This window comes from Neophocaena asiaeorientalis, unplaced genomic scaffold (assembly GCF_003031525.2).
Source record: "Neophocaena asiaeorientalis asiaeorientalis breed wild unplaced genomic scaffold, Neophocaena_asiaeorientalis_V1.1 scaffold25, whole genome shotgun sequence".
NCBI classification, from domain to species: domain Eukaryota; kingdom Metazoa; phylum Chordata; class Mammalia; order Artiodactyla; family Phocoenidae; genus Neophocaena; species Neophocaena asiaeorientalis.
The window spans coordinates 5,456,757-5,483,842 of record NW_020172492.1 but is presented as its reverse complement, the minus strand read 5'-3'; the positions used below and the strand labels follow the sequence as shown (position 1 = coordinate 5,483,842).

The 27,086-nt window shown below is 34.1% G+C and overlaps 1 protein-coding gene across 1 annotated transcript in view; it reads right to left on the bottom strand.

The window, feature by feature from the left end:
* BRINP3 (BMP/retinoic acid inducible neural specific 3) overlaps nucleotides 1-26,518 on the bottom strand; it is a 412,691-nt gene extending 386,173 nt beyond the window's left edge. The window contains exons 1-2 of the mRNA XM_024738208.1: nucleotides 26,084-26,518; nucleotides 6,915-7,200 (exon numbers count right to left, since the gene is read on the bottom strand). Coding sequence (XP_024593976.1) covers nucleotides 6,915-7,150 — 236 coding nt within the window. The 5' untranslated portion in view covers nucleotides 7,151-7,200; nucleotides 26,084-26,518. The remainder of the gene's footprint in view (nucleotides 1-6,914; nucleotides 7,201-26,083) is intronic.
* Nucleotides 26,519-27,086: the final 568 nt, after the last annotated feature.

Genomic DNA, 27,086 nt, shown 5'->3' with positions numbered 1-27,086 from the left:
GGGGGGAGAGCATAAAGTGGCGATTTCTTCCATCGAATCTTTATGATAAATCTTTATTTCTTTTGTTCTGCCATTTTTTATTTGTTCCTTTCTTCCTTCAGTGAGGATAACCTCCCTACAATGTGACAGACACACAGTTATGCACTGCAAGCCCAAAGGTGCTATTACAGTATTATATTTTATTTATATCATGTGGAATAGAGAGATCTGTCAATACCAAGATCTGCTAAGAGACAGACTGTGTGTGTCATTTTTTCTCACTCACTCTTTGGTTTGCTGGAAAGTGCACTGAAGTGTAGAGGTTTGGGCTTAATTGTCAAAGTGTGGCTGTCTTCTTCTAAGGCAGGATTTACAGGGACATTAATTTCTCTGACAGTCTAAACAAAAAAAGTGTATGAGAAACTCTATTTACTGCATTCTGGGCTCTTTCCTTTCCTGTTCCAAATTTACTTCTGAGAGTCCTTGTCACTGATACATAATCATCAATGTCAGTAATCACTTATTTCCTCCTAGAGTGGCCAGATTTTGCAAATAAAATATATGGCAACCAGTTAAATTAGAATTTAAATTTTTAAAATTCTAATTTATTAGAATTTAATTTTTATTTTTTAGTATAAGTATTTCCCAAATATTTCACAGGACATATTTATCTGGCAAAATCTCTACCTACCACGCTATTCTTGGGAACTGCTATCACCAAATGTAGTGGGAAAGAAAGATGATTATTTATACTTTGGTTACATCACAAAGCAGGGTTCTGCAGTAGAGAGAGGACTGCATAGTTTCTATTAGGTGACAACTCTGGGTTTCTGAGTAGGTAGCTGATAGTAATGATGTAGTTCCTACCTGTATTTAAGGTAAGTGTCACCTTTGTCAAGAATATTAGGCTTGCTCTATCTTAAGCACTAAACTATGTTTGCTAATCATTGATTCTTACAACCTCCTGCAAGAGGCCGCCTGCTCATCTCTGGGAGGGGGTGGGCACATGTTCCTGGGGCTCTCACCTTTCCTCTCATATTCTGGCAGAGAGTTGAATACCAACCACAGTGATTGTGTTGTTGTGAGTTTTCAGTCCCCCTTACCCCCATGGATTCATACTATTTTAGTAGGAAATTTGAAGTGATTCTGTAAGGAATTGCTATTTAGAAGACATTTTAAACTAGAATCCCCTTCTTTTTTTATTTAAAAAACTGTATACATTCTTTTTTTTTTATCTTCTCTGTAGTTTTATTTCCATGTTCTTTTTTTTTCTTCCAGTTTTATTCAGATACAGTTCATATACAGCACCGTACGCTTAAAAACACCTGCACACATTCTTAAATAAAGCTCTTCATAAATGATATAATTACCATTTCACATTATTTATATCATTAATAAATACCTGCCCAATTTATATTCCTGATGAAAAATACTTGTATCAATTATATGCAGTACACAGAAAACCTTCCCAAAACTTAAGAGGCTTAGAGCAAGATTTTGTGTCTGTTTATTAATGATTCTGTGAATGAATGAGCAGTACTGGCTGGGCTCAGCTGTTTGGTTCTTCCAGTATGCCTAGGGTCACTAATGTGGTTTCTATTTTCTACCAGTTCAGCTAGGTTGACTATCATAAGATGGCCTCACTTGTCCAGTGATTGTTTCTGTCTGGTGGCTATCAGGTCCAAAGGACATCAACTGGCCTGGTTCCTCTCTGCTCCATGTGGCCTCTCCTGCTCTACTGGTCCAGACTGAACTTCACAGGGTGGTTTCAGATCAGATTCAGGGCAAACCCAGTGCACAAGCACTTTTATAAGCTTCTGCTTGCATCATATTTGCTGATGTTACATTGACAAGGGAATGCCAAGCCCAAAGCCAATAATGGAGGGAATACACAAGGCTGTTGAGATAGAGAGGTCTGATTCACCAGGAGCCTTGACTGTAACAATCTAACACAGTTTTATTAGATCTCTGTCAACAACAAAAGATGTAGATTAGATCAAGGATATATTTACTAAGCAAAACTGACTAATATATGGGAACACAGAAGGAAACACAAGTTGTCCAATAGAGTTGTTTTTACATATCAGAAGATTTAATTCCAAAGATGTAGTCAGTTATCTATGGGGGCTTTTGTTTTTGTTTTTTTTAATTGTGGTAAGATGATTATTGAATTTAAATTTTAAAATATGGGTTTTAATTATTTTTTAACATTTACTGTTTATAGACATGCTATTTAAAATCTCTGAATGTTAACTTTTTGAAATTGATATAATAATACCATCAATAAAAGGCTACAGTTAAAATCACATATGAAAAAATGGAAGGTCTTTGTAAACAACAACAAGCAAAAATTTTACTTTTGTATAAGAATGTATGCATATATACCAAAATATAATTTTGTATTGGGGCATATCTTACTCACATAATGAACATTTCTATGGAATATAAAAGGGCTTCATAAACTTTAATAGTAAATATTGAACTGGGGAATAATTCAAAGGGATTAATTAATATACTTAATTTGATGACTCCAGTTTTTCAAAAAGCTGACACGACATTCACTTACTTTTTAAATATTTTATTTTATGAAATATAAAATCTATACGAATAATTGTCTAAAATATTTAGGGTCTAATTAACACCAGTGTAACAACTATCCAGTCTAAGAAATTGAGTATTGTCATTATTTTAGAAATCCCTCATGTTCTCCCCTAAAAATCCCATCCTTCTCCTTTCCTCTTGGAGATAACTGCTATCTTGATTTTTATTATAGTCATTTCCTTGCTTTTTATTATAGTCATTTCCTTGCTTTTTTTTTTCTTTAAGGTTTTACCAACCGTCTTTAGTTACGCATATCTAAACAGTGTAAATTAGTTGTATCTGTTTTGTGAACCTCATATAATAGAATCATACTATGTGCAAAGTTTTCCTGTTGTGCTTCTTTCACTTTACATTCTGCTTGGGAGATTTATCCAGGATACTGCTGGTGGCTACACTCCTGTTAATGTTAACATACCTGAACTGATCAGGGTTTTTTGGTTGTTTAATACCTTGTATTCTAAGAAATCCTTACATATCTGAAAGTGTTTTCCTCTGTTTTCTTCTAGAAACTTAATATTTTTGCCTTTTTTATTTAGATCCTTATTCCATATAAAGCAGATTTGTGTATATGGTATTGGAAAGAGACCTCACTTCTGTTTTTCTCATATGGCTACCCAAATTCCAGAACTATTTACTCAAAAGCTCCCACCTCGTCCCCACACACTATTTCATTAAACCCCTGTCGTGAAGTGTCCATACACTTATTTTTTTCTAGGTTGACTTATCCTTTCCAAGACTTTTCTTTAAATAAAATTTTTCTCAGGGAACGTTACCAGGAAGACCCATGAGGCATCGTGTTTATTTCAATTTTTTCCTATTCTCACTCAAATTTTGCTTTGAAAAATTGCTCTGAAGAAGCAAGCTAAGTGGCAGTAATATGACATATCTTAATATTATTTTTAAAAGTTGTAAGAAAAGCATCATCATTTCCCCCATAATTCACTTGCACATGTGGTTAGGCAAAGAATGGTAGAAGTTAGGCCAAAAAAAAAAAAGGACTTTTATTGTCTAGCAATGTATCTTAAGATTTACATATGTGAAATGTCTCTTTTATGGGAATAAAAATCACCACCCATCTGACCTTAGAATTCGTATCTGTGGTTCAAGATAATGGTGTCTGGATTACTAAAAGGGTGTCCCTCATCCAGAACTCCATAACTTATTAAAAGAATGAGGATTTCCGCAGCCTGGAAAAAATTATGCATTTGCTGGTAGGCATACTGCCTGAGGGTGTTTCGAGAACATAATAACTGTAGTCACAAGGCTCCAGCTTATTAAGGGGCCAAGTGTGCTCCTATTCTATGCTTCAAATGGGGCACAATTTCTCTAGGCATAGCCCACTAAGAGTAGAACACTTACTTAAAATGCCTACCCTAAGTTCCATTATCAATCTTTAGCTAAAAGATAGCAGAAAATCCAACTTTTAATATTTAACCAAATAACAATTTAAGTGTTAGCAAGCTCATTCTATGCCTTCAATTCAATGATCTGCTCATAAAATAATCACCTCTTATGTCATAACGTAGCTTCAGAATAAAACCTAAAAATACTTTATAATACACTTCAATTTAAAACATAAGCTTTGACAGTTGACAAAAATGCAGCCTATCAAGAAAAAGTGGTACTTTTTTTCTTTAAGCCCTGACTATGGTTCTAGTAATGTTCAGTTGTTATGATCTTGCTGTTCTGTATTTGAAGTGAAAAGAAAAATATGTTACTGAAGAAGAAGATAAAATGAAAACAGACAACTGAAAGAAATTTGACCTAATTATTTTAACAGGCTTAATATGTTTTACATTCGTAACTAAAGAATTTCAGGAATTATGTCAACGAAATACCTAGCATAAAGAAGCTTATGACAGTAATAATAAGCACTAGTAGAATTTGGCTGATCACTTTTCAAAATTATGTGGTCTTTTACAATGATAAATCTAGTGCTTAATATGGAAAAATACTAATTTTTCATCTATATGTCTTAGAGATTCACCAATTATATAACTAGAGTAAACATTTGTGAAACATAAAGTCTCTAATAATTATTTTTAAGACAAATATTAAAAACAAAAGTAAAAACGAAATAAAGCCAAAAACCAGGAAGCTATTCTAATCCTTGGATTTGGGATGTTGTAATATCTCAAAAATAAGTTCAACTTCACCAGGAAGAACTCAGATCCATTATAACAAATGGATAAGTGGATAGCATTCTCTGAAATTTGGAGAAATACTAGTGGGACAGATGAAATATCTCACAGTGCCAAGGCAAAAGAGTCCTCATGAGTATATTATACTGCCCATTTTATAGCAACCACCAGCGATCATAGCATCATTAGCCAATGTTTCAAAGGTTATATAAGCTGTAGTCTGGTCCAGGCAGGAGGACAGGGACATCTTATTCCATTGGTTATAAATAAACAATTTCCATCCACGTTTATTCAAGCCACAAAGGTAAAGACATAGGAAGGATGAAGAGTAGAGGGTTACTGAAGGTGTTTAAGAATAGAGTCCCATGGGGCTTCCCTGGTGGCGCAGTGGTTGAGAGTCCGCCTGCCGATGCAGGGGACGCGGGTTCGTGCCCCGGTCTGGGAAGATCCCACATGCCGCGGAGCGGCTGGGCCCGTGAGCCATGGCCGCTGAGCCTGCGCGTCCGGAGCCTGTGCTCCGCAACGGGAGAGGCCGCAACAGTGAGAGGCCCGCGCACCACAAAAAAAAAAAAAAAAAAAAAAAAAAAAAAAAAAAAAAGAATAGAGTCCCATGAAAACTACAGGGAATGCACAGCCTTGCAAACAAATCCCAAGGCATTATGTTTCATTACCTTTCACTGGGGTGATCCAAAAAATGTCTCTATCATCCAGCTTAGAACCTCTAAACACATGTCAAGCCATGTTTGCAACTCATAGCTGATCAACCGATAAGCCGAACCACAAAAATGACACACAAGACAACATCTCAGACCTCCCAACAGAGATGCCCATAGATCATGGAGACACGCTCTGGCATCGGTCTGTTTGACAGACTGTTAAAAATCCTCTTGAAGAATGCTGAAATAGAAGACATTCTCACAGTCTGAAATTCAAGTAGCTTCAATTTGTGAAAGAAAGCTGGCTAAACCTATAAACACATGTAAAACTGAATACAGCTGGACTCATAATATATTGACTGTTTCCTGCTGCATGTCAGAAAGAAATCTTTAGTATTTGTCATTTCATTTAAAAAAGTAGAATGTCTTTTTTGTAGACTTGTGACCAGGCCCTGACTACCTGGACTAAAGGATTTATTTAAGCGCGCACGCACGCGCACACACACACACACACACACACACACACACACACACACAGCAATAATTGTGTGATGCTTTATGGAACATGTTCAGTACCCCTCAGTCTCTTCTGTAAATATGCATGGCTGATAGGATTTATACATTTCTCACAATGCTGTATAAAAGACTGCATACAGACCAGAAGCACAGTGCCCTCTGGTGCACATATAAAACAAAATATTTATATAACAGAATCTACATAGATACAGGCACAAAAACAAAACTAAGTTTTGCTTCTGCATACATCTAAACCAGTCACTGGGAATTGTACATTTCTATCATGAAGAAACAAACCAAAATGATAACCTTCATAAAACATTCTTTATGGCATAGATCAAGGCAATCTAATCCATTCAGGCAACCACTTGTATACCCCTCTATTTAATGGATTCACTAGGCTTGGGTGGAGTATGACTCCTTTTTTGTAACTTATTTAGATTCAAACAGAATAACCGTAGAAGTTAAAGGCCATACATCTCAGCCTCCTCCTTTTTCTTGGCCTTTGTTACCGCATCCTATTTATCTGCATTTCCTTTGTATTCCCTGGCCATTTCCTCCAGCTTCTGAATGTGCAATTACCTTGTAGGTAAAAAAGGATGAGGTGACTCAACTTCTCAGTGACTAAGTAGAAGACACCATTTCCACTTAAGCTAAAAAAGGGTAACAAATCCTGATACAAGGCAGAAAGGAAAGGCCATTCAAGAAATTTCCTTTTAAAATTTTGAGTATTTAAAATGATAAACTCAGCCTCAGAGTTAACTGAAACTTACTTTACGGCAGTTTAACAGTCAAGAATTTGGGAGTTCTGCACTTGTGGTCACCATTATCCAGTTTTTCCATAAGAAGTTACATCTCCAAGAAATACTTTTAAATAACCAGAAAACATTACCATGGTGAATGGTCAATAATAACCCTTCTGATGATAACCCTTTCCCACCTGAAACCTTCCCTTAGAGCAACTTAGTGATCCACCACCTTCAAGGAAGATATCTGTAATTGCTTTCCCTTTGCTTCATACCTGTATATCTTGTATCTTGTGCTAAATCCCTGCCGGCTTCTGTCCACAAAATCTGTGTATTCCTGTGAACGATGGAAGGGTCCCTTATCAGAGAGGAGCCAGTCGAAGGGGCTTGTGGCATGCTGATCCGAAACAGCAGCAACTGCTAAAACCCAGCAATGAAGACTCAGTGCTATCCACTCCCATAGAGCCATCAGAGAGAACAATTCAGCACCAGCTCTGCTCCGCCATATCATGCTTCCACTGGGGACTTAGAGCCTTCATTCTCTTAGCTTTCCCTCAACACCTAGACAAAACACACAGGCAATTAGTTAGCCCCTGGAAGATTCTTTTCTAGCAATTAAGGTACTGAAGTGGCAAATCCTTTTTCAAAAATCTAATATCAGTGTTTTAAATCAGATAATAGCAAAAGTGATTAACAAGTAAACTGAAATAATTTCTTTTTTTCAGAGCTGTATATCTTTCATACTTTGGTTCTTTTTGTATTTATTGGAAAATAAGTCACTGAGTTACAGCAAGCCTTGTCAGGACAGCACCATACAGTGGATCATTAAACCCACTGAGCAACAACTATCAGAAGTTTTGACTCATAATTATTTTTTCAGCTTAAATGTTTTATAACACTGGATACTTTCAAAAGAAATACTGAATATGTTTACTTAATAAATTGTGTTATAAATTTTAATACATGTATTTTATTGTTTACTTATTAGAAAAAGGCTTTAAAATGGATTAAAATATATATAAACTGAGATGGAATGAAACTGGGTCTAAGAATACATAAACAAGTAAATAAGTGTGTGTATCTATGCCTCTATCATTTATCTATTTCTAGCAATATATTTAGATGCGTGGATGGGTGGATGTAGGGGTGGGTGGGAGTAGAGGTATGCATTTTTGCTCAGTTATTTTTAACATTATTCTATTAGGGAAAAACTTCCTTGATTATTTAAACAGAATTATAATTAAATTATTTCTAGCACATTTAAAAGATTTAAATGGACATCTGTGTCTTATTCATAAGATAAACAGGCATACCTACAAAATTCATATATATACACAAACTAAAACAATATAGATTATACATAAACTATGAAAACACATACATTAATTTTATAGGCATTCAAAACCAAAGTAACAAAGAGGTGTCATCCCAATGTGATATATTATAAATGACCTTACACAAAGCAACTGATGCAGTTTATATGCTATGCAAAATATTCTACAAATATTTGAATTTCAATTTTACTTTCCATCTCACCAAACTTTTTCAAAATTATTATTTATAACACATAGAACCATGCATTATATAAATTCTGACTAGCAAGAAAGTTTGGTTGTGAGCATTTTGGATCAGCAAAATCTCTTTAGGAAGCCATCAAAATGCACAGTATTAAGTAAAATATTTTAACTATGACAGTTGCCATATGTCTCTGGTGTTTGGTTATGGCGATTGATAATTTTAATTTGCTGTTAGTTGTAACCCTGTAATTCACAATTTAATCCTGAACTATTTCAGTATGAGAGGTATACAGCAATTTTGCCACTAAAAACTATCTCAAAACAGTGATACAATATGGCTGACCTAGGTCTTTAGATTCTGTCTTACCCTCTACACAATTAAAAGGTTCAATACCCACATACGATCTGATTTGCCCCAATCATATGAGTTGTTTATGTGGTGATTTTAAAATGTGATGATTAAAATATGCCCTCGTCTGTAAGTAACAGAGGACATCTTACAAGTGAAGATGTTTTAACAATGATTTATCATAAGAAAGGACAATATCACATAATAAAAGTACTTTGGAGTAGGAGTTAAAAGATCCTGTATCCCCATCAATTACTTGTATAAATATAGCACTGTCAAATGATTCAGATCATAATTTCCAGTTCTGATGAAGAAAATAGATTTTTTTACATATTGTTTTCCTTATGTGGAAGCAATACTATTTACCTTAAAAACAGTATATTTCATTTTCATTCATAAACTAAGAATTATTATTATGTGTGATGGTATGGTATAATCCCCAAATGGTTAATAAATATTCCTTATCTTTGTGAAACACACATTTTTATTCTGCTGATCAAATATATTCAAGGTAGCAAATTAATCATTGTTACCAAAAACTTATACTTACATAAAGCACGTAGAAAAGCACCTATAGCATGTAAGGACATTAGGAGTGTTTCAAAGCATATTTCATACTTATAGGAAATCATGTAATTATATACCATCAAATTAAACCCTACTCTTTGTGGTGAAGTACACGACTTTGTTAAGAAACAGCATGTTGTGAAAGTAGGATATGATTGACCTAGATGACATTGAAGGTCCTACTTTAAAATTCTGTCATTTTTTCAATATATAATTACCCAGAACAACTGCTCTTATTATTTTCTTTACCAAATATATTGAAGATGTTTCATGGTCCTCATATTCCCTAATATTAACATATAAGAAAATGGAAAGATTTTCCTAAATTGTGTACAGGGGAACTACCTAAAAATGTTAGTGTTAGGTTTTAATTATTTCTGTTTCTTCAACTTCTGATATGGATACATGTTCCCACTTATGTTCAGAAATGAGTTTTTCTGAAAGAACAGTTTATTAGCACATGGGAATAACAATCCTGTTCAAGTTTAAATTAATTTGGGGGAACTACTGAAATCATTATATTATAAGGTCTTTTTAAAGGGATGTACAATAAACCGAACTATGATACCCAACAGTTCTACAGAAGCCTTCTTTGAGAAATAACTTTGAAGAGTTACAAAACAGGAAGAAACGTAGTGTTAAAATACATTAACACATTTATGTATTTAGGTTTCCAAAGATCCTTAGGACAAGTGGCCATTAGGCTCAATATTCAGGAACAACAGAACTTCATTAGCCTAGTTTGTCACAAAAGCAGGTAAACACACATTTGAATCACCTTTGTATATGAGTACTAATTTTAAAATTATTACTGAATGGCCTTTATAATATGATAACTTTATGATATAGATTACCAGTGACAATTACCAGTAGAATTCCTTTGAGGACATTTGGAGGTCACTACTGAAGTAAACAGCTAAACTTAGAAGTATTGCTAGGAAAAGAAATCATGAGGTACAATGAAGGAAAGTGAAAATGATTAAGTAAGTGAATTCATCAATTCCACTCCCTGGAGTGCAGGGATAATGCACAATAATCTTGAACTTACTATTCCTGGATAAGTGCCTAAGCAAACAACTAAGGAAATAACAATGTCAATGCACAATATTTTCCAGAACATGTAAGGGTGTATTTTATGAAGAATAAAAGAGATTGAAGATCAAAACACAACAAAACATTAAATACAAAACAAAAATTTGAGTTCATGTTAAAAAGTGGTATTGATCAAGTTTTTCTTTTCATAAACTAAAAGGAAGTAAAAATAGTGAATTATCGTACTGTTTAAAAATACATCTTTAGTACATGGCCTACTCATAACAAATTTTTTCTCATAAAATAAAATTTAGTGAGAACATTATCAACTCACACAACATTATTACTTGCAAACACCCAATGGCCTTGAGAATCTGTACAGAAGAAAACACACCAAGAAGATGTTACATATATAGTAATATACACTAATACATAAAATACATCATAAATACACATAATATTATAATACATATATATTCTAGTATATAATTATTCTTCCTCACTAGCTCTCTGTAATCCTATTCCAGGCTGGTAGTGCACTACTTTTATCTAAAATACTGCCATACCATGTGTATTTGAAATTCATAAACTACTGAAATTTATAAAATAAAATATGTCCTAACATATTGAAACTGAATCTCTAGTATACCTGAAACTATAAAGGTAAAAAGAAGACTAAGCATCACTGATATATCCTTTAGAATTGTGTGTAACATCATTGAGGCTCATCATTTACACCACATTATTTCATTATCCAATATCTAGTTGGTATTTCAATGCTAATGATTCCTATTCGTTAAATAATTAACATTGCATGCTGTATGATTTCTTCTTTTATGTCTGCATTTGGACTGATTTTTATTGCTAACATATCTAAAGTATTTTCTTAGGGAATAAAATCCACTTGGGACCTTGCAAATGCAAAGAAGTTTCATAAGTAATTGTGTCAAATATATTTCTTTTTTTTATTTTGAAAAATGTAAAACCCACAGAAGAGCTAAGAGACTAGTACAGCACACACATATATCCTTCAACTAGATTCACCAATTGTTTATATGTTACCACATATTCTAGTCAGTATCTCTTTCTCTCTCTCTCTCTCTCAATCCCTTAGAACAAAATCTAAGGAAAACTGACTGATTTGCTAAGGTCATATACCCATTCTCTAAATTTCTCGATTTGAGCAACTACTGCATTTCTCTATAAAATAGCTCCTTAACATTCATAATCACTAATACTAAAATGTGTAAATATAAAACTTTCAATCTTCAAAATAAAGTCTCCAATTCCCAAAGTGATTGTATTTATTTAAAAGCCACATTCTTCCAAGTAATTAAATGTAATATATTATTCTACTAAGTATAAACTTTAGAATCATTTTATTATTATAAAATAAGTATATCTGTATAAAATGGTCCCAAATTCTATTCAAGTATAAAACATATTATTGTATTATCATATATTACATAATATATGGTAATTATTTTATTATGTATTGAAATAAATGCTAGCTCTGCAGCAAATAACTGTTAAATATAACATTGTATAAGTGAATGAATGATGGAAAAGTTAAAACATTTTAACTGTAAATCTTTAATAGTTTTTCCACAGTTATTCATTGTTTATATTCCTATTTAATATAGAAAACAAGCATAAAAGAGTAAATCTTATTTATCATTTACAATGTGCAAAATACTCTGATATGTTTTGAGATGGAGGTAAACCACAGGTATCACTAAAAATACCACTTCTGTCCTCAGAAATTTAGAATTAACTGAGGAAGGCCGTGTGTAAGGTGGGACCCACTGCCTATGGTCCCCTCTGTCAAAAACCAATACCTCCGTCAACTGAAAATCAACATTCTTCCATTTGTTTCTTTTTCTGGTCCCTTATCTTAAAAATGATAAAAATGATAGATACTTCCATTCACTCAGATCTTTTTTTTTTTTTTTTTTTTTTTTGCGGTACGCGGGCCTCTCACTGTTGTGGCCTCTCCCGTCGCGGAGCACAGGCTCCGGACGCGCAGGCTCAGCGGCCATGGCTCACGGGCACAGCCGCTTCGCGGCCTGTGGGATCTTCCCGGACTGGGGCACGAACCCGTGTCCCCTGCATCGGCAGGCGGACTCTCAACCACTGCGCCACCAGGGAAGCCCCATCCACTCAAATATTTAAGCCCAAATCCTACTTTCCTCTGCCTTCCAAATTCCAAATTCTAGGCGTTCTTCCTCCTGTTGTGAGGGAACCACGGACCGAAACAGCCAGCCTCCGCTAGGCACGCTGATAACCGCTGGTCTGAGCTGCGTTGCAACAGGAGGTCCCAGTGCGCCGCTGAAAACTAACTGGGAGAATTCAGGAGGGGCTGAAAGGAGGGAGGACACGCCAGCCCACAGTATGTCTGATAAAACTAACCTGGAAGAATTCTCTGGCGGGGATAAACGGAGGGAGGAGACGATGTGTCCTTCCAAGCTCCCAGGATCCTTTGCGCTGGAATCCCTCTCGACTGAGAGATGCGCGCGCCACCCAGAAAGACCCTGAGTCAGAAGGATTGGCCAGAGACAACCCGGAAACTAACCCCACCACCATAAAACCCGAGAGCCACGTGGCAGAGCAGTCTTCTTGGGTTGCCTTACCCTCCTGCTTTCCGCCAGGACGCCGCTTCCCAATCAAGTCTCTTGCTTTGTCAGCATGTGTGCCTCCTCGGAGAATTCATTTCCGAGTGTTAGACAACAGCCCATTCTTGGGCCCTGAAGGGGTCCCCCCCTTCATGTAACACTATGAATCAAATCTGTCACTTTCTTCCATACCCACTTTACTTGACTGGGTCATTCTGTACCCCCAACAGTCTCACGGTTGCCTCTTCACTGAATTACTGCAATAGCTTCATAATTGGTCATCCTATCACCCCTGTGACTCTCTCCAATGTCTCCTTTTAACTGCAAAAGTTATCTTACTAAAAAAGATAAATGTGAACGTACAACAGTTTTACCCCACTTATATAATTATGCTTTTGCCCTCTGGATAACATCCAAACTCTAAGAAAATTTATAAAATTGTCTTCCCTTGCTTAACTCTTCATCCATATGCCCCGCCGTGTGTATGCCAGCACCATTATCAACTAAACATCAACTCTGTTTCAGTCATAGTTGTATTCCACAAACTTACCTCACTTTCTCCCTATCCTCAGCATCTTTGCTTATGCAGTTTACTGCACCTGAACCTGATTTCTACTTGGATCCCTTCACCTGCCCAACCCTACCCTATCTTTGAACTTCAGCCTTGGTTGTGACTTCCTCCACAAAGACTCTGTGACCCTTTCAGGTTGACTGGTCATAGTTTACGAAGCCATTACTTCCTCTATTATAGCACATTTACACTGCATATTTATATGTATATTTTATCTATTTGCCTGCATACCTCCCCGCCTCCAAATAAACTTTGTTTTAGGAGGACAATAATCATTCCTATTTTAATGACAGCTGAGTACAGTTAGCAACATGCCTGAAATAAAGTTGCTTAATAAGTATTGTCTGAGTGAATGAATAAATGATGATTAAGTACTAAATTGAGGTGTAATTAATGTGATATGGATGGCAAGATTAAGAAAACTTCTTCGATGTGGAAATAAAAAAGAACTTTTTACGAAGGAGTTTGCATCTGAGCTATGCTTCAGGATGGCAAAGGCTTTGATAGCTGAGAAAAGAGAGAAATGGAGTTCTGAGGTCATGGTTTCTGTGTCCAAATCATAATCATAAATGACATGTTCAAGTAGTATCAAAGCAAAGCATTCTTAACCTTCAAAAATTGTTAAGAACAAGGATATGAAAGCATCGTTATTAATTACTGTACTAGCTTTAGGTAAAAATATAAGGTATTATCATGATCTCACACACAATTGTGGACAACTAGGAATCTTTTCATTTATGTTCCATTATTCATGGTTTCAGAAGATAGACAAAATGAATGAGAGTTCACGGCGAAAGTCAAACACAAATCCTCTTCTCGTTAACAAGTACAGTGTCTTACATAGTATTGCAACTGTTGAATTTAAAGAATAATAATATAGAAACAGCAGTTGAATGGCTTGCCCCTCCCGCTTTGGAAGGTCATATTCTAGGGATAACTTTATCTGAAGCCCCTCCAAACCCTATAGGGTCGGGGTGGAGGGGTGGAGGGGAAGACAGTGATGATGAAAATGACATGCTATACTTATTTCCTTCACAACAAAATAAATATTTATTGAGTTCGTTTGACATGCCAAGCATTTTACCAATATTTCCTTATTTTACCCCCAAGCTGCACAGTGTGGTATATATTATTATCACCATTTGCTTATTTAGATGACTGAGGTTCAAGGTGAATAAACATGCAGCAGAGCAAGCTTTAAATGGCATTTCTCTTGAAGTCAAACTGAAAACCAAGCTCTCCCTGTTACACCACACTACAGCCTAATTAGAACTAATTGCATATTGAAGGTTATTTATTAGGATTTTTGTTGTCACTTACTGAAATGCTTCTGAACAAAATAAAAATTTTAAATGGACAATATAAATAATAAAAATAGAAAATAAAAATGGGATAATTTTATCTCAGGCTATTATAAGCAAGGGATCTGAGTAACTACATATTATGAGTTTTCATCATATAGGTTTTCATATTATGGGTTTTCAAAGCATATCTGCTCCATATAATTTAATGTTTTCAATAAAGATTATATCCTAATCAACTAAATGTGATTGAGTTTAATATCTTTTGAGACATGTACCATAAACTAAAAAAATCAGAAAACTAAGGTTTTCAGCTTGTGTGTGTTATCTATTGAGCTAAAAAGTATACTCACGATCAGACTGATTTAATTTACCTATCTGCTGTTCAGAGATACTGTAAGATTAATTCAATAGGCTTGATTACTCGATCTTGTTATAAATTGCTTTACAGTTTTACTAAAAGAAAAAACTACTATCCCACATACATAAAACAGAATTGGTATCTCACAGTGGGAGAAATAATAACATTTCAGTGGAATGAGATGACTTTAATATTCTGTTGAAATGTAATCATAAATTTTTATATGAGGTCAGTTTTCTTATGTTCCCAAACATGCCAAATAATGACAAGAATATGAGGATCATTTCTAATAAGATTATTTTAAAGAACAATAGTGTGAAAACTCAGGACTACTGCTAAAAATATACGTATATGTTATATTTTATAGTAACTTTTGGCAAGGAAGATCCCTGGATATAGCAAAAATAATTTTAAAGGTATAGCTTTTTAAGAGCACCAGTTAAACTCAAGTATTCAGTTTGAAGAGCTTATTCAAACACATATGGATAATATAATGCATCTTCTAATATGCATGTGCATATGGATTTTCATCTTTGAATGTTCATGACCTACATATAGTATATAGCCAAATTTAATAAAAGAATGAGAGTTCCATTATTCAATGATTTACATCCTCACTTTAGTAATGATGTATTAATTTATGGCTTTAATTAAATTCTAGTTATGATCTGTAATTTTAGATTTCAAATGACCTAAAATTGCTCTTCCATAATCTAGACATTGTTTATTTAAAGGTATTGAATTTTTAAATAGCCTAATGGAGTAGAATTTGGCATTTTATTATGTAAAGATGTCAAGATATTCATCAAGACATAAAATTTTGCATGTTTTACATAATGTGTACCATATTCCATATAAATAGGTAGGATTTTGCCACTCTTTTTTCTATATTTCACCAGGGGTATAGAGAAGTGATTGCTTTACCTTTGTCTGTGCATCTGTTCAAATAAACAGTAACATGTTGAAATGGGAATAAAATCATTCTGACTTTTAGCTACGCAATTTATCACTAAGTCTATCTAGGAATTAAACCAAAAACTAAGTTTTTCCTTTCCTTATGAATTGATAATTCTTTCATTTTTCCCTTAAGAAAGTAAAACTAATTTATAAAAAGCTAAAAGTAACGCTAATCCCTAAAGCAAAAAAAAAACAAACCCTTTCAACTCCAGGCGTCGCAGAAACCTGGTTACCCACTCAGAGACTACAGCTACAGAAAGAATGGAATGCATTCATTTGAATTAGCAATTCCTTTTGAATTTGAAAAACAAACGTTTGGGTGGGTTAACAACTACCTTAAATTGTTTTCAATATAGTGGTTTGAAAATTATATAAATAACTGCAGATGGATTTCCATTCATTAGTCTTCTAAATTTTACAATATACTATTATCCTCTTAAACACCTTTGTTTATGACCAGATGATGAAGGATCGGCTGGCATAGTAATCCCTTTGGCCTCTAATACTTAAAACTCTGTCATGCGCATTGATTGTAAGGTTTTGGAACATGCACTGACTTGAATTCCTCTTTATTTTATTTTATTTTTTTAACCTCATGAGCTGCTTCATTAAGTCTGCTTATAAGAGATTTTCATTATTTAGTATGTTAGTAATGCATTATTAGTGTACTTTTTCACTTTTCTTATTCTTAAAAAAAAAAATGGGCTTCCTTGTTTTAAATCACATTGTAAGACTGGCCTTAGAAGTGAAACTTTTTAGTCATTTAACTCTGCTAAACCTGTATTCCAGAGGGTCCTTGTCGTTATTTATTTTATTTAGCTGATCAGGCAATACAGTGCCTCTGAATTACAGCTTTAAGTGTTTTCCATCTTAATGAGGGTTTGTATTCCTCTGAGGAGGTTATACTGCAGAGGGAACTAATCTCCTGCTTGATCCTGTCAATACAATCTTGTCCTACCAATAAAGAGGAAGTTAAATGCTACTACCTAATGGTAGAACTGATTAGAAAAAATGAAGAGAAAGTGAGTTCCATTCTTTAATTCTGTCCAGAACATAGGAGAAATTATTCTTAAAAGCCCAAAGTTCAAGAGTAACCTGGGTTATCTTTACATTTTAAATATAAAATATCTTGGTGTTTCAACATAAGTGATTATATTAAAAAAATCTTGGTAAGATTCAGATTGTACTCAATTTTAATTCAAAAGGAAAGTGACCACAGACTAAAGAACGAAGTTTGGAGGCAGGATGTTTAGAATAGTATATTTAGATTATAAAATCTAATTTTAAAGCAAAATACAAGGAATGCTTCAGAAACCTTGTTATAACTAGTATCTTTGACTACCAAAACAGAGGAACAGAAGACAGCCTAAAATAAAGATTAAAATAATCAATGTACAGGAGTGGAGTGGAAATAATGGTAACAGACATCTGGATTTAATATGGTTACTATAACTGGCAATATGATTCTGCTTTTTCTGGCATGATCCAATAATAAAAAGCATTCTCGTTTGTGAGGAGAATAAAATATCTCTTGTCAGTAAAAAGAATTCTGTCACATAAATGTAAATTTAAAGAGAATTTGAGGAAAAAGTTAATTGAAAAAACATACTATGTGCAAAGCCATATAAATGCAAAGATAATAAACCTTCTGCCCCTGCCTTTATGGACAACGTCAGCAGTTACGGTTTTGCAAAGCTTTAGAAATGCTTTTTTTAAAAATATTTATAGTGATCCTGAGTAAAAATTGAAAGTACAATACTAACTTGCTGCTCAGCAAAGGCATCTGAACTACTGTAAATAAAGGCTCACTAATACATTCCAAGACTAAGACATAATACTGGGATAAAATTCAGAAAACTTGAAGTTTGGTGTCCAAATGGACAATAAATCAATCTCTTGATCTATAAGGGGACTAAAACTTGTTTTGGAGTTAACCAGGCCTAGAAGGTGAAATAAGCTTTTTAATTAGAAATTACTCTACAGAGAAACGCAAATAGAAGTGTATCTTCTGAAGTCACACACACACACACACACACACACACACACACACACACATGCACAAAAGAGTACATTTAAGAAAGTTTCAAAGAAAGTTTAGTAAAATTATTAAAAAGTGTTTTTTAAAGATCCCGATTATTTAGGCCATAGGGAAATCTTTTAAAATTTCAAAATAATAATCTTCAGTTTCTTTTTATCCATTTGCAAGGAAATGAAAATATTCAAACTTTTCAACCTAGGAGTGTGGGTTATAAACATTGTCAGTGGACGCCTAACCTATCTTCTAATTCTGATTACAGGGATCATTCAACTTACAGGATAATAATTCCTGTAATAATGCAACAATTCCTGAAATTCCTGTAATAATGAATTCCAGTATAAGCAACAATAGGCAAGGATTTGTGTTGTTTGATTCACTAATGCACCTGTACCACCAACAAAAGTACCTGGTACACGGAAGGCCCTCAATAAATACATGATAGAATAAGAAAATTAAATTAATAAAGTGCATTTTTGTAATGTTAATATGATTTTTAATTAATTTTAATTCCTAAAAATCAAAAGGCATAACCCATTAAAAATGTTTCCATTGAAAAAAAGCTAACATTGAAGCAAACAAACAAAATCGCCACACAATCACATGTCAACTAAATCATCACTCTGAGAATTATTATGACTTTATTAGCAGAACCATCCTGGTTCCTCCATTTCTCTTAATAGTCATCCTTTAACTCTCTAGATAGAAAATACTTTCTTTACTGACCTATCTATATACTGAGGAATTTGACAGCCCTCCTCTTCTCTTAAAGAGAATTATATGCACAATATCAAAATTGGACATGTGTGAAAATAAAATGAGTGACCAAGCATTAAATTTGCCTGAGTGGATTAATTAAATCAAAGTGTACTTCAAATAGCAAAAAAACCCATAAGCCTCTTAAGTGCAATTGTATCTTTTCATTGTTATATTCCCAAGCTTTACCCTAGGACACACCACTGATCAGACATCCAATAAATATTTCTTGAAAAAGAACCAAAAGTAACAAAAAGACATGATCTACAACAAGCAAACCAATCTAGCAGCAAGTAGTTAAATCTGTCTGCTGTTTTCCAATTTCTTCTGAACCACCAGCTAACAAAGAGTGTCAGAACTGGGTATTTCTAACTGTAGAATGAGTCTTCAGCAATGGACTTTTGCACAGCTTACCCAGTTGCCAAAGATGCTGGGATGGCCCATATTTGCATATGGTAGGTACCCTTACAGTGCCTGGTATTGGCAATATATTCTACCTTGTGTAACTAAACTCTTTTCTAACAGTGAACACCTGCTTTCCCCATTATTCCCCAACGTGGAATTTTGAAAGCATTTGGTATTTTCAAGGACCACTCTTGTCAATATATTACTTTAACTTTTAAAATAGCTCAAACTGTCTCCAAATTCAGGGAGATATAAAGAATTTAAGATACTAAGTTTCAAAAGTAAAGTAAAGTAAACTTATATTTTTTTTAATCTATATTATTGAAGAGAGTTTTTATATTAAAAGAGCCAGCCAGATTGTGAAGGATATTGTAGGGAAAAATAAATGGGGCATTACTATATCTGACACATAGAAACTGTTGAGTATTAGCTAATACCCAGCATATCATATACATACTAGTGTAATAGTGGTAATTTTAAAAATCATATTGTCTGAACTGGTCAGGCAATACCTTCTAAATAATAATCATAGAAATCAATATTGCAGGACTTATCTGAGATCAAAATTTTTAATAATCGGTTAATAATTGTCCAATTTCAAATGCTGAGCAAATAAATTATCTTCAGCTTAGAACTTTGCAAATCTATATCCAAAAGACAGTAAAGCATATCAAATTGTTATCACTTTTTTCATGAAAGAATCATGTGAAGCTAGATTAAACTTTTGTTTACCTTACTGATTCAATATTATGGATGAGAAAGAAATATTTTTAATAGTTAATCACAGCAGTTTATATTGGAGTTGTTGGGTCTTACTCTAAATCCAAATTGATCTCCTTAAAGAGAAGCTGTTAAGGATAGATTTACAAAGTTATAATGACATGAGTGATCTTTTATATTCATTCTGGCCTGTCCTCATATGGTCGTAATTTGTTGTTTCATTTTTTTGATTGGTTAAATAAGAGATGTGTTAAAATGTTCACATTTCATGGATGGATGGAAGAGACACATGAAAACCTGCTAGAGTTCACTCTAAGAGGAAACATGGATGCTCCAAGTTATTTTTCTCCGCACAGTTCAAACATAATTAGTTTACCTTTTTAGCTGAAATATAAAGATAGCTATACATTTTAAATGTCAATAATATGTCCTTGATCTACAAGTTCTCAAATAAGGAGAGAAGTGTTGCAAAAATCTGTGTGTGTTGAGGAGGAGCGGTGTAAGTCTAGAATCTGTCTGCACTCAAAGGTGAGAAGATGCTGAAAACAAGTACTTTAGTCAAAAAAAAAGGTTCAAGAATAATTTTGTGCTTCTTAAGAAATTGCTTGGGATTGCCTTTTTCTTAGCTATGAACTTTAAGTTTCAATTCACAGGGAAGACTGGATTCATTTCTCTTAGTTCACATTTCAAAAAATAAAAGTGCTATTTTTTAAGTGACTGTGAAACTTTCAGTAAGTAGGAAAGAGTATCTCTTACAAATCCAAAAAACTCACATGCTATCATAATCGCTTACTCAAGACAGGTTTTGAATTCAAATTAACAAGTTGCTTAAAAACTTCATTTGGGGGCTTCCCTGGTGGCACAGTGGTTGAGAGTCCGCCTGCCGATGCAGGGGACACGGGTTCATGCCCCGGTCCGGGAAGATCCCACATGCCGCGGAGTGGCTAGGCCCGTGAGCCATGGCCGCTGAGCCTGAGCGTCCGGAGCCTGTGCTCCGCAGCGGGAGAGGCCACAATAGTGAGAGGCCCGCGTACCGCAAAAAAAACAAAAAAAAACAAAAAAAAAAAACTTCATTTGGAGTGAAATTAGTAATAAGGAACAGAAAATATACTTTCTAGTTTGTTGCTGTTGTTCATTGATCACTGGCAATTCATTTTTTTTCTAGATTATTCAATTTTGGAAAGTTTAGTCTTCTTCCACATTATTTGATAGTATAATCTTGGAAATATTACTATTCACATGTATATAATGTATTGAAACTTTGTATATTGGTGACAGGTCTGAATGAATAATCAGAAATTCTCATTATAAATTCAAGTAAAGCCACTCAATTTAAATGTTTTGAGTAAGCTAGACTTGGTCTGTATATTAATATATTTGCTGTTATATAAGAACATTTTGAGAAAAGTATGGGTTAATTATCTTAAAGGAGCATTTGTTTACTTTATTGTGTGATTTATTCAACCTTTAATGATTTTCTTCTAAATATTTAGATTTTGTTCATTACTATTTGAGGTGTTCACGTCTGAAAAAGACTGTTCCACCATCTCTGTACATACATTTATGGGGCTGATTTTTCAAACCATTAGAAATACTGCCACACTAAAGACAGGAAAGCCACAACTGTATTGTCTACCCCAGGAATTTCGCGATTGAATTAACTTTTGTTCTATATTTACTTTAGCTAAACAGAAGGAGCTTCTGTACACAGTATTAAAAGTTACAAATACTTGCATCTTAAAAGTGCATGCATATCAAAGATATTACAAATTACAAAGAACACATGATTAACAACCTGCATAAACATATGTGATTTTGTATTATGATACTTGAGTGAACCCATGCTAAATTTACTCCTTGATTTGATTTAATCACTTGCCCAAACTGGCTTATATTTGTGGACATCATCTGAAATGTTTAAAAGATTATAGTTTTCAGTTGTGAGAGTGTTAAATGAATCTGTAAAGTAGCAGTGTGTTTATATACAGCTACTGTTTGACACTGAAAAGCTAAATGCATGCTTACTCAATTCTGGTCTTCCCAAGGCTAGACTGCTTTTTAATAGTGCAATATTCTAGAGATAGCTTTTAAAATTAACAAAATGCAAAACTCCACAAAAGTTCATAAAAAACAGCTCAATCCTGATGAGGTTGTCTGATATCTGCAGAAATCAGGAAGAATAAGTCTATCTGTAAGTATTCTTTCACAATAAATCTATAATGGAATTTAAATGAAACACACCATTATGAGACAATAATTCTTATATAGCAGAGAGCTACAATACGTTCGAATGTAATGTTAACATATTTATTAATTTAATCAATAAATGTGTATTTTATAGATTTAATTTGCTGAAACTATAACATGGTAGCTCCTTTATCAGCTATTAAAAGAAATTTTCTATGCCTTGGGTGCTTTTAGAGGCATCCACATCTGAGTAAATTAGGGTTACGCAGTAATACAAATGCTCCTCAAAAAATAATTATAAATAAAAATAGCTTACACTGAGATACATATCATTTTTAACTCTAAACTTAAAAAATAAAAAATTTGAGAAATTATGAATTATGTGTAAGAAATAGCAATGAATATAGAAGAATAAGACTCTTTAAGATTTCCTAATTTATTATATTGCATGTCATTTTTCCACATCTGAATTTATGCTTTCCTGGTTAAAAATAAACAGTTACAAAATTAACACAACTATTTATGTCATGATAAAATGTGTAGTAATTCAATCAGCTCATTAAAAGTATATTAGTTATATCTTTTAATCTTGGGGGAAATGCAAAACTGGTTAGAAAATAACTGTGTTTATTTCAATTAGAGCATCTATTAGTTATTCATGATTTGTTATTTTGAATATGAAATTGAGAAATATCCCAGAACTGTTTGCATGAATACTTTATTTCAAACCATAAGTATAGAAGAGCTAATTCATAGCTTATGAAATAATTATCTATGGAGATTTTGTAACTGGATAGGTCTGCAAATAACTAATTGGATATAAATATTCTTAATAACCCATCAAATATGCCTTGAAATGATAACAATAAAAGGCTTAAAATGTTATTGATGGGGATATTTGATGACCAGTGTAAAATGGTTTGAGTGGCTATTTGATATCGTTAAAAAGAAAAAAAAAAGGGGGGGAGCTAGGCCAGGACTTCTAGATATATTTTCAGCAAAAGGGCCATTAGTGTTCATGATTAAATTTCATCTTCAGAGAATCTTTTACTCTTTTATAGAATAGAATAAACATCTTAATACTATTTCCTTTTAAGAATCAAGATCATCCATTAGCAATCAATAATATTAAACACAATTTTTTTTCTTTTGCTCTCCTTTAGAACTCATGAATTGTAAATATTAAAATCATAAAACCAAATAGCAGTGCATGGAAAAACTGGTCAGAGTTACACTACTAAATGTCTAAATGAACTTATCCATGTAGCTGCTAAATTAAAACACCAACAATGCTAGATGTCACCTAATTAATCCTGGTAAGCTGAATATGAGTTGATAATGTCAGAAATTACAAGTCTGGCTTTTCTCGAGTTTCTTCATTATGAAAGTTGTTATATGAGAATATTTCGATCTTGTTTTCAGTTAAACTGACAGAGATCAACAAGCTAATATAAATCTGCTAAGAAATCAGACTTTCACTAAATGACGCTGAAAAGTCAATCAAGAGCAACTATTTTTGTAAAAGTGACTCTTCTCCGAGAACTTCATTAAAGCCAAGGTAAATATGATGTAAATAAGAACTAATGTGCCTTAAGGAGTGTACTCTTTAAGCTTGTGTTTTTTGTTTTTTGTTTTTTAGCTACACAATATCAAAGCAAAAGAGATGCTATGTAAATTCATTAGACTCCATAAAAACATAGACCAAGAATATTTGGTACTAATTTTTTTTTCAGTTGAGTCAACATTACTTCTTGCATGGAAAAAGAATTTTATCCAGAAACCAAACAAAAATATCAAATATACATGGTATCTTTTTCAAAATACATTTTGTTTTCATAACGTTTGTAATTTTAAAGCATCCTCATCTCTTCTGTCATTTTTTCTGCAAAAATACTATGAAGTAGATGGTGTTTTCAACCATGTGAGAGATGAGGGTTGGAAGGAGTAGTCAAGACACCTTACTAGGATCGCATTAGTGAGATGGAACTAGAAATAAAATTGAGGAAGTGTTCTTAGATCCATCTCTCTCTACTTTTCACAATAACCCAATACTAAGAGGTAAAAAGAAAACTGTTAAGAATCTTAGAAGAGGACCTCATTAATCATAAGTCATAATCATAACATACAAACACCTTTGGGATATTTTTTAATAAAAGATAGATTTGTGCTAAACTTGCCACGGATGGGCGTTACATTTGTCTTTGCGTCTGAACTTTGAACTTCTAATACTAATATCTAATTTTCTAAATTATTAAAATTTTAGACACTCTACTCAGAAACTACTCTTTTTGGAGATAATATGAAAAAAATCAAAATAAGAGGTAATATAGGAAACTGAAGTATAGGCTGATAACAGAGCATCAAAGTTTTGAAGTCCTATCAGTTGAGTTCTTTGCACTTGTAGAGAGAAACACACAAAGGCACTATTCAGAAAAGAAATTCCATCTTTATTTAAAAAACACACAAATCTAGGAGTAAGGCTAATCTCATATATGCATGTATGTATATGATACACACACACATGCACACACACACTCTTAGAGTCCCAATGGTTTCTTCCTACTTAGGTTTGATTTACTTGATTATCATATATCAATTATTCTGCATGAAGAAAATCAAAATGTACTGTATTTTATAAAAAATGTACATTTTCATTACAATGTTGAGTTTATTAAGAGAAAATATCTCATGAGAAGCTGGAATGACATATTCTCTGATTAAATGATAAATGAAATCAATCATATGGTATGTCTGCTTCTTTTAAAAACACTATTAAAGCAATGTAATTTAAAATAAATACCTTCTTCACTCACCCAAAAGTGGGCATACATATGTAATACAATGTATAATAATGGTATATTCACTGCAATAGAACTCCAGAGGGTAAAATGCAAAAGAATTCAGGAATTGGAATTCATTGACAAATTACTTTTTCCAGTGGAGTAAAAACTACCTCTTGCATCAAACTAAGAAAAGCACCATAACTTTGCAATTTTATGACCCAAAGTCACAATTATGTTTCATATTTCTTCAAGATGTTATCAGTGAGCCTTACAAGTAGAAAAATTATTGATCAGGGATCTACGTCAATAAATGTAAGTACTAAAATTATTTCCAGAGAAAAATCTTAAAGAATACAATTTCTTAGAAAAGAAAAACTGTTAGAAATAAATGAAATAGTTTTAGGATTATATCTTATCAAAATTTTTTGCTTCACTGTGTGGGGATTCCAGACTCCTTCAACATGTAAGCAAAACAATATCAATAATAATAACATAACTTATTCAAATTGTGGTTTTCATTTTAATTGAGATTTTTGGGGGTTGTTACGTATGATAGTGGAAGAAATCTATTGGCTAGTAACATTATACATCTCCAAAACCTGGAATTTTAAAAAGCTTTATTTATGGGAGATTTTCCATAATTTAAAAAATGTGTTTATATTTTATTTTTCAGTTTCCAACTGGTTTCCTAAGCCCAAAGATTTCTATACTGGGGTCATACATAACACTGCTTTAGGGCAAGCTCTTTTCTCATCCTATTTGACAACTCAACCCACCTTTACCCCAAGGATTTTTTTTTTTTTGAAATTGAGATAATTACATGAAAATACCCACAAAACATTTCTCTCAAGTAGTCAGAATTAAATTGCTAGTTGAAGACGCCCTTAATAGTTCTCCAATTCTCCTTTATATATTCAGGTCTATGACCTTAACAAGAAGCAGTTTTAAGGCATTTCTGCAACTACTAGCTTACATCCTTCATTAGGGTTCTACATTCCTTCCTCTAACTTCTACCCTCCCCATTTCTTCCTCTCACCTTAGCCAAGTTTATGATTTTTGTAACATTGTTAAACATTTAAATAAATGTACCTTGAACATTCAAGTGAATGCATGTTAAACATTTAAGTGGATTTAAATGGTTCTTGAATGCAAATATCAAGAAGTTATGCATCATAGCAGACCCATTTGAAAATACATGTATTCCATCGCTTCAAACAGGGAAAAATTACCACGGGAGGGGTCAAACACAGGTTATATCATTGTCAATAAAATATAGACATTCAGTCCTTACCTGCTTAACTGCATGATGACAAATCTAAACAGCTCGCAAAAGAAAAAGTACCCCAAATCTGAATCATCCGTCTTCGAAGCTGCTGTGACAGTTTTATACCCTGGTGCTTTCTTCTTTGCTTACATCTATTTGACCGGCTAGACTATTTGTAAGCAATAGGAGGGTTATTTAGCAACCCCAGTCACCTCTTCCTCGTTTCAAGCCTCGGGATGGTATCTCACACAGCCGGAAACATGCATCTTATCTTCGAGGGTAGAGCCTCCCCAGCGTTTCCCAGTCGGATTCCCATCAGAAGGTGGTCCCTGCTCTAAAGGGCTGATTACGTTTCTGACCTGGTGCAAAGTAAAAGGGACTGTGGCTCAACTCTTGGAGACTAGTAGAACAGCCATCGGAGTCTTAAACTCTCTGCCACTGCTCGGCTGCAGAACGAGCATCGCCAGCAGCCCAGAAGCACCACCCCCTCTCGGGTGGACGCCGGAGGGGAGCGCTCCCAGCCTGGACCCTCCTACCTCCCGCCCCGCCTCCAGGAAAGGGGGACGGAAACCGAAAAGCCTAACTTGCAAGTGGGTATAACAGAAGCTGAAAGACTCACAACCCTTACTCTTTGCTTTTCACTTATATTCCAACCTCTGGCTCCAAGTTCAAATCCAACTCTTTCTTTCCCCCACCGCTCCACCCTCCGGATTCCTGCGAGTTGGTGAAGGAAGGGAGGGTGTGACGGTCAGCAACACTTTCACACAGAGCCTGAGAAGTCAGCTATTCTAAGCCCAACCAAACGGATGGATGGAGACTCATTTTTTATGAAGCAGGCATGCTGGAGAGCCGTCATTTCTTAGTCCTAGGTACAGCTCATTAAAAATAATAATAATAATTAATAAATACAAACGCAGATGGGCGCTGCTGAGGGATTCTAGAGCTCCCAAATCTGGCCTCTAGCACAGAAAAGAGGTTTTGCTCAAATTCGGCGGGAGGAAGACTGGAAATGGAGCGTGAAGCAAGGATG